Source organism: Rhea americana, unplaced genomic scaffold, assembly GCF_003343005.1.
Source record: "Rhea americana isolate MKP2758 unplaced genomic scaffold, rheAme1 scaffold_110, whole genome shotgun sequence".
In the NCBI taxonomy this organism is placed as follows: Eukaryota; Metazoa; Chordata; class Aves; order Rheiformes; family Rheidae; genus Rhea; species Rhea americana.
In genome coordinates, this window is record NW_028185151.1 from 2,417,303 (window position 1) to 2,426,614 (window position 9,312).

The 9,312-nt window shown below is 40.0% G+C and overlaps 1 protein-coding gene across 1 annotated transcript in view; it reads right to left on the minus strand.

Annotated features, from left to right (window-relative positions):
• The window catches only part of RNF217 (ring finger protein 217), a 28,749-nt gene extending 24,542 nt beyond the window's left edge, over positions 1 to 4,207 (minus strand). The window contains exons 1-2 of the mRNA XM_085314442.1: positions 4,130 to 4,207; positions 2,932 to 3,165 (exon numbers count right to left, since the gene is read on the minus strand). Coding sequence (XP_085170568.1) covers positions 2,932 to 3,165; positions 4,130 to 4,207 — 312 coding nt within the window. The remainder of the gene's footprint in view (positions 1 to 2,931; positions 3,166 to 4,129) is intronic.
• Between the last annotated feature and the right edge of the window lie 5,105 nt (positions 4,208 to 9,312).

Sequence of the window (9,312 nt, forward strand, 5' to 3'; positions counted from 1 at the left end):
AACTTCACAAGCTGATAAGGCAGAAGTGTGGCTCAAGCATCAATAATTATTTCTTCATGGCAGGTCAGAGAGCCAACACAAAAATWGGTGAAATCCAGGGCTTGGGAGAGAAAAACAACACAGAAAAAAAAGTCTTGCAGAACAAGGAAATGTATAGTCACTCACGCTAGTGAAACCAGTGTATGTTCCAYGTGTACAAGCCAAACCACTAATTTTCAAAACTTTTACCCATTTCCCTTTGCACTTGGGCATACGAGCTTTGACCAAATCTTACATTCCCAATTTAGATCATGAAATTGAGAGAAAGGTATTCCCTTACTTAAAGCTGGGTCCATTTGTAACATGAACACTTAGGTAGGAAGCTAAATAGTCACACAACTGTATTGTGCTGTACTAAGTGATACTAATAGGAGATGGAAGGTTTGGATAGCAAGAAGGTTACAGCTTCCCTTGCTTCCCCTCCTTCTCGCCTAACTAATATGCACTGGCTAACGGTCTGTGCTCAGCACAGCAAGACTTTGATCTTAAAAATGGAAAGCAGCATTAGCAAACTGAACTGCTAGCCTTACATCAGTTTAGATGGCATTAAACAGTTWCAGCAAGGAAAACTAATCAAGATAATAAACATTTAAATTTAAAGAGTTACAAGAGACATTTGTAAAATTTACAGTAGTGTATCAATTGCTTGTGTATCAAAGTACTATTAACCACACTTTTTAAATACCTGTTCAAATGTACTCTTGGATTTGAAACAAGTGCTTTGGTGCTACAGTGTACAGGAACGCAAGGGTACTGGCACTGAGTCCTTCTATGCAATGACCTYCTGGGATACTTCTGTGCACACTTTCTCACATATGCCTTAGTTTTTCTTTCAGGGCTGATGCTTCAGTTCAGAATTCCTCTAATGCATTTATTACTTATATTGCTTGCATGCGAATATGCAAGTCTCTCAGTCTCCAATCAGGCCACTCCTACGCTCTCTGCAGAAGGAAATGARTCCTTACCCCCAAAAGACCTTATAATTAAAGATWAAGGCAAGATGCTATAAAAGAAATCAGGTGAGAATATACAAAAAATATGAGATAATAATGGTCAACAGAAATCTGTGTATGTAAGTACTCACATATATACAATCTCATATAGAAGTCTTTTTTTGAACCTTATCCTAACGGCAAAACTCTTCCCTGTGGTGAGCTTAAAATTAGACACTAAAACTGCATCTATGCTAGTAAACAGCACAGGTCCAGGAAGCAGGCTGAAACCCTGGCCTATGAGCATCCTTACTGCCTGTCAGCACATTCCTAATTATAGTTTTGACTGAAGTCAACCAGACGTTCTTCCAGGCAACACCTAGGTGCAGCTCAAAGGACACATTCTGCCATCTTCTGTTCCCAGGAGGACACTTTAGCTCTGTGGATAAGAGACACAACATTTCACCACAGGACCAGAAAACTTCTTCTGGCCTGCTCTATTTAATGCACTAGASAGAGCCTGAAATTCCTTCTCTGCTTATAATTTCCAGGGTAGCAGTGGGAACATTTTAACTACAGCATTTCAATTCATAAGAGAGCRCTGCTGGGCAGACTGACCCACTTTTTGACTAGAAGAACATATACGAATACTCAGAGTTGGCATGCCCATTATACAACAGCTGCACAACCTGTGACAGATATCAATGTGACAGTAACAGCCTCTGACACCTTAAGAGGGGCTGTAGCAGGCTTATTACAGCAACTCACCTACCATAGACCGTACATCCTGTCTATATCTGAGGGAACGCTGAGTGGATGGATGAAGGAGAATGGCTGCAGGCAGAGGGAACTTTACATGCAATTTGGAGTTTCTCCAACTCTGTGTAAGGGGCCAAAAATCCACAACAGGAAGTCCAACAGACTTTGCGGCTGCTTGCATGTAATTCATACCTTGTGCAGATGTACATAAGAACCTCACAAGTCAGGGTTAGCTCCACCAAGGTTGCAACTCCTCTAGCTACRCAGCCGTCTACCTTTTAATCTCTATACATAAAGGCTGAATTTTCTGCTGTAATTAGGGCTATCTAAACAATCATCTAAATTCCTATTGTGGAAAACTGGTTTGTCAAGGGAAGGCCAGCTCAGTAATGAAATTAACCACAACAGAGTTAATAACCGGATGGAAAACTAATACAGACCCTTGAAACAGGAATCAAAATGCATGAAGAAGGGGCTAGATGACTCTCTCTCTCTGACTGCAGGAAGAACATGATGTTGCAGACAGAACCTGTCTGTAACTCAGATGGATCTCCAGGAGTTCAAAGCTTCTGTCTGTAACCTCTTGCACRCTTCATCTTTAATTGAAATCATGATATAAGCCATTCTTATACTAAAAGAAGGGCTGTGAAAAGGGGTTTTCTTGCTCTATCTTAAGTTTTCTGTGCTGTGAGTTATTAGACTACAGTAGCTTTTAACCTAAAGTAAGGGACTGAAGAAATCCAAACCAKAGAGACAGACAACAGCTCTATTTTAAGGAAGGAGTAAGCTAAGAGTGTATCTCAGAACACAAAAGCACCCAGAACCCATTTACTCGCAACTTCAGAGAAAGCTTTTCTTTGCTGGAGTTATGTATATAAAATTATAAGTTATAGTGACAATTCCCCTTCTGCAGTCTCTTCTAATCATGACTGTATTGTCCGCATCTCCAAGAGGAAAGAAAATACTGTCACTCTTTAATTTCAAATGGGCAAGTGGCACAATTTTGTTTTTCCACAAAAAAAGTTCAACTATTTGAATTATTAGAAATGAATTAACTAGTTAATCAATGATTCATACTACAGATTCTTAATAACAGCTTACATTAGGTCTCAGAAACGGAAGAAAGCCCCCTTAATGCCCACCAAATGCTGACCTACTTTTGTTGTGCTACCTAATCCATAGCTCTGGCAAGCATGCTCACTTTGTATTTGTTCTCCAATTTGGCAGGGGTAGGAATGTGGCCTCTCCTCCGGAAGGTAGTAAAGTGCTTGCACTGAGGGCATGGCTTGGTGCTGGAGTCAATGCGGCTGAGTTCCAGGAAATATTTATACTTGATGATATCGTCATGGGGCAGATTATAGAGGACAGTTGTTTCATCCAGGTGTTCGCTACACTCTGTGATCGGGCATTTTATATCTGCTTGTCCCAGCTGCACCTGCATATAAAAAAWWAAAWTWAMWTWAAWTWAAAAAAAAACAAAGCACAGAAGAGCTGTATGACCCTTTGCTTGGAAAAGGTAACACGCTGCAAGTACTGCAGAAGCAGGCATTTATGAATTTTGCAAGAAAATCCATTTAGTTTAAGTACTCTAGCAATTCACCAACTACCAAGTATACCTTCTTAAAACYACTTTGATTTACTCCAAGCACACTCTAGTTTTTCTAGAGGATATTTTCATATCCAAACAGAAAAGCTAATTATCTTTATGACAACAGGAATTATTAAAAGTGTAGTCTCATCATATGCATGACTGTGGCATAGTCCATGTAACCAAAACATGAGCTCTAACTAGTAACACCCATTCAGTACTCCATGCTTTGGGTGTAATAGTTGCCTCTCCACTACCCTGGCTCAYGTGGCTTGTGAGAAGGCAGATAATGGAAACACTCACGTACTGTTTCGCTACAAAACAAGCTGGGAATCACAGTCTGGAGAACTGAAGTAAATTTGGGATCATCAGAGTCCACCAGCAATGACTCGGTGCTTGCCCTGACTGCTTCCTGCCAACCACGCTCAGTATCTCTGTAGTCTGAGTTCCAAGAAGCTCATTACATGCCATACTGCATGAGCAGAAAATGTCATTTGAGCCTGGGGCTGACCAAACTAAAAAGTTTTCCCAGAACTCAGAGTGTGGGAGAGTTAAACACACACACACACACACACACACAAACAAACAATAAAAAACCCATGCTCCTTTCTCCCCAAAGAGAAACCACACACACTCACAGAAGCAAGCTGAAGTCTAACAGGGCAGAAACTACTGTTGATCTAATGAATCTTGATTGTCCTAAGATGACCCATATGGTCAGATATCTGCAACTTGTTTCTAGAGCTCCTGGTTTTGAGAGCACAGTGTTGGACCCAGGTCTGCATGCTTCATGCTTGGCAGGCTTTATTACCTTGGACTCCACGCCAAAACAGCAGATCCCAGCTGGTCTGGGAGCGGTATGGTTGTGTATATTAGGCACTGAGCCCATGTTAATAAATCCTGATGGATCCAAAGAGAGTCTGCAAAGACCCAACTTGAGTATGTTTGCATCTACCACAAGTAATCTTAGATCAYGTGAATGAGAGCTGACCGCACAAGCAGAGCTGACCACTGACCAGTTCCTTCTTTACTGAATATCTCCATGCAAAGAAGAAAGGGTTTGATGGGGAAAGGACATCCATCTCTAAGGATCACTGTTGCAAAGTTGAAGAGCTGGATTTCCTTACTATTTTTAACATGCTATATCACAAGAATATAAAAAAAGACTATATTAAATATAATAGGATATAATAGAAATACTTCAAATTTGGATGCAGATCTCAATAACGCATAGTGGTATCAAAAGACATGCCTTAAAACAGAGATGTTACTAATGCACCATTTAAGCTAAGAAAGGAAAAAAACAAAACAAAACAAAAAACCCCACAACCACAGCCCTGCCACAGCAACAGAGTTATTGTAAAGGGAAACTAGCAAAGCCGTATGGCTTTAATTGAATGAGAATTAATTTAGTCAGGAGTTAGAGGATTAGAGAAGTCATAACAAAATGATATAAAACCCAAGGTTTGCACTGACTTCAAAGAAAACCCAGTGCACTACTTTTTGTTCTTCTGCAATAAAAGAACACCACTTGTTCTTTAGCAATGTAGCTAATCCACAGCAGATCAAAGAGATTAAGTGTCTGTCAAAGACAGAAAGGCAGGGTGAGGATGCTGGCAGCACCTCAGACCAAAGAACAGCAGAGAAGAGCTCAACTGGCAATGCTGCAGTGCCCTGAGCAGCCTCAGCTCAGGGGAGCAGGGAGGTCAGGTCCGCGGTAGGTCTGCCTAGGGCAGAGAGGACAGGCTCATTCCCAAACACCTGCATTCTTAGGCAACTTGTCTGAATGCAAACTGCAGCTCAGAAAGCTAAGCAGAGTTCCACCACGTGCCAGCAAGGACAGACCAAAATGTTTGTCTTTTACATGGACCAGCATGGAGCAGGAAGAGCCAGTCCTCAAAGATACTATCACAAAAATAATGCACATACAAAAGAATCTGGGGAATGTACTCATGTTCTGACTGGAGAACACTAATCTACCTGTAGCAACACGTGAAAATTGAGCTCAACTATCTGATATTACTAGAGTGATTCTTCACAAAAATACARGAAATCACCAGAGTGATCCTTCTCAGAAATTAGAAGAGTTACAATCAGGCCACAAGGAAAACCTAACCTCATGACTCAACACACATCCTTGCTTTGAAGGGTAAGCCTCCATTTGAAAAATTCAATCAACAGTATCACCATGTGATCCTCACAAACTTACCARGAACTGATTCACAGTCAAAATTTATTACCAAAGTATTTTTATTAGAGCTAGGGGTCCCTGGACAATCCAGTTATGCTGCCAAAAGTCCTAGCAGAAGCACAGAAAGTTTTGCAGGGGCTCAGACCTTTAAGCACTCACATCTTGCATCCCAGCCCTAGTCCTTTTCTGTGCAGTGTTCAGAATTACRTATGTACACAGACTTTCATGAAAATACAGGAAAGCAAGTCTAATCTTCCTTCCTCAGCTGGTGTCTACACACGCCAAGAGTCAATATAATTTCTACAGCAGTCGGCATCACAAAACAGCCAGGAATGTTTATGAGACCTAATAATGTTACTGATAGCTTATTTCAGAATGCTTGGGGTTTGGTTATAATTTATCATCCGATACATGATGAAACCATGCTTAAAAAGCAAAGAACCAACCACCTAGCACTAAGAACTCTGACACTAAAATAGGAAAACAGTTTATAATAGAAATATGAAAAGCTACTGCAGCTTTTCCAATGTTATGATTAGTGTAAGCTTCTATTTAAGGAAGTGAAGGCACAACAATTTTAAAAGTAGTAGTCAAATGAGCCCATCTGTGGGGGTCTACTGACTCTATTTTTTAGTATTAGAAAAATACTAAAAGAGGTAAGCCATTTTGCTAAAAGTGAACTAAGCTACAATGGAATGGCACCTCACATTGAGACGACGCACTGTATCTGGCATTTAAGCTGGTACTTACGAAACAGTGTTTATATGAAATACTAGTCAAGAGTTAGAACAAACCTGCATTTATAGAATAAAGAAATACAAAATTGAATGCTATTTTTCATGTCCATACAGAATACGATTAATACATGTGGTTAAGAGTCAAGTGCGGTTTCAGTGTTTATTTTAAAAATACGTTTTACACTTACTTGAAGTAAATCATTTTTATCCTCTGTAACAGTTTCAGCCGTTCAAGTTTGGCAAAGATTGGTTCTTTTCCTATGTTTTGAATGGGACTGAAGTGAACAGAGCTGTTTTGCTTATTAGCAGCAACTTCAATGGAGCCTTGTCTTACCAAAACAGTCCATCTTTGTTTGCGCACTAGCACTGGCAATTGATGCAAGCATAGCTTTAGAAATAGGCTGTTAGGCTACCTGCTGCTGTAGATCCAGGAGGTGCTGGGGAACAGGGAAGAAAAATCTGTTTTAACCTTGGTAAAAGTAACTGGTTTTATTCTCCCCTTGATTTTTTTTAAAACAAATTTTGAAGAGTTTTACCCTGCAATATCAGCTTATCACAATGTCAAAACGCTGAGTTTTAAAAAAGTCTTTGAATTTTAAGATACTGCTGTGTATTAAGAACTTTCTCTCAACATGCTCAACAGCATGGTGTATTTTCACAGCATGAGGAATGACTCTGATATGTCTAAAGGTTGCTGAGCTGCAGCACAGTGTTAAATGTCAGACACCATTCAGTTATCACATCCAGCTGTGCTTCACTTTCCTCTGGCATCTCTGGAGGTGCTAACACTGCTCACAATTCAAAACGTGAAAGCAGGCTCTCAGGACCTTCTTTTATAAAAAAAGGTAACATTTAGCAACAGGTGCCCCCCTCCCAAATTCTTGTCATTTTATTTGAAAAGACTGTTTAGATTGGGGGCTGGGGCAGACTCTAGAGCAGAGCATTTTTTGCCCAAGAACACAGTAATACCAACAGCAGAACAGAGAAACAGATGGCATGGTATTTTAAGTTAGAAAATTAAAAGAAAGCTGAAGGGAAAAAATAAATAAAATCTTTGTTACCTACATAGAAAGTAAAGCTCAGACTACATCAGAAGCACCGATTTATACCTGTCATTTAGCTTGGCCAAAATTGGATAGAAAGTGATCTGTTTAGGGTGTATTTGTGAAGGAAATTATATTCTCTAAATAGAGTGTTATTCTACTTTAAAATAGAAACACATACAAACTGGCATTTGCTTACTCAAAGTTTACTCCTAGTCCAGAGATGTATATGCTGTTCAGATGTGTAAGTTTTTCTTGCTCTTCACATTTTAATGTTGAAAGGTCAATAATCTATACCACTGTACAATACTTACATTTCTACCAGTGGGCCAAATTCTGTCCTTGAAAACATCTCTGTGACCAATCAAGGATAACAAAGGTTGTTATTCTTCTTCTTCTTTACACATAAAGACTTTTTTTTTGGGGGGGGGGGGGGAAGAACAGCACATATGAAAGTAGAGGCCACAGCCTGGCCTGCAAGTTTTACATATTATGGAGGAAGAAACACATGGAAGAAAGTTTCCTTTATTTACAAGCAAAATCCTATTGCCCTGTAGGTCACTGGGAATGTTGCTCATTCTCGTTTTTGCTGGTAAGTTTCAAATTAGYGAAGAATCATTTTTAAGTTTGGGTGGGGAGGGTGCTGTTTTGTTTTCTTACCAACAAACAGCACCTCAGGAAGTAATTCAAGGGCTCACCATGTTTCAGGATTCTACAGTGGTAGGCACTATACAAACGAAACCCAAGTAGACATTGAACAAGTGCAAGGTTGTGGTTCCGTGGCCATTTCTGTGGCTAAAATCCTAATTCAAGCAGTCCATATCCCCTGCCTCATGCTAGATGGCATGCTCCATCTAGCTGTTTTTACAACAAACAAACAAAATCACAAAACAACCTATGAAACAGATTCTCTTTTTCAGTCTGTCCTCCCCTCTTAACTGCCAAATCCTTAGTGGTCTAAGTCCTCAGTGGTACCAAACAAGTGAGAACACACACAGAAACAGGGTAAGGGTAGATTACGGGCTACAGTTTTGTTGTATTACAACCAAACAGGAAACCATAGACTAAGTTTCTCATGCATGACCTCCTCCATCGGACATTTTTACGAGTTCGTCTGTACTTCCCAGAATCGTAGAATGGTTGAAAAGTTAGAAGGGACCTCTGGAGATCATCTAGTCCAGTCCCCCAAACCATATTCCACTGGCTCAGTTTTACTTTCACTTCCCTTTTATTCCTCTCTCTATAGAGCAGAACTGCATTGAAATTACTTTCTGAATCCATCTTTCAGTAAGTAACCCTACTGTCTTCTCCACCACTTACCAGTTGCAACCTCTCTATTGCAGAGCCATTACTTCTCTCCTCAAGAGGAAAGGTCGTATTACCTTTAGGGAGACATGCAGTGCTTTTATCAAAAGCTCGTAGGAAGAGGTCCAAGGGGTGAAGATTCCCTGTATGCCRGAACTAGATTCATAACTGTTACTGCTTTTGGTTCTAACTGCTATTTTCTGCTGGGGTAGGAAATACCCGAATGACCATCAGAACAACTAGAAAGACTGATCTTTCTCAGYAGTCAATGGAGAACGAGGAACTCTGCTTCAAATGAATTCAGAGAAGGCGGCACATTTAAAAAGCACCTTTAAGTTGCTCCCTTTCTCCTTCCTCAATAACTAAAAGTAGCCCAGGGAAACTAAATGTTAGTTAAGAAAGTTAGCTGGTGTTAGAAAACACCGAAGTGAGACAGGTACTAAAAGACTCCTAATCCAACAAAAACAAAATAAAAATGCAAAAGATTTCTTTATATTTGTGACATCTCCATTTTTAAATACAACATAAAAGGACACTTTCTTTTGACTAGTAACAGAAGTTCAACCCAAGATTTGCACTCTGATTGCACATATTTGTTCTTCTTCCACATCTACATGATGCACCTGGATAAAGCAGTGAGAATTAACTGACTCTTGCTCCATGTGGCATTTAGAAAGAGAAAAGCCACTTGGGCTCAGTGCTGTAGGCATTAGCAGGT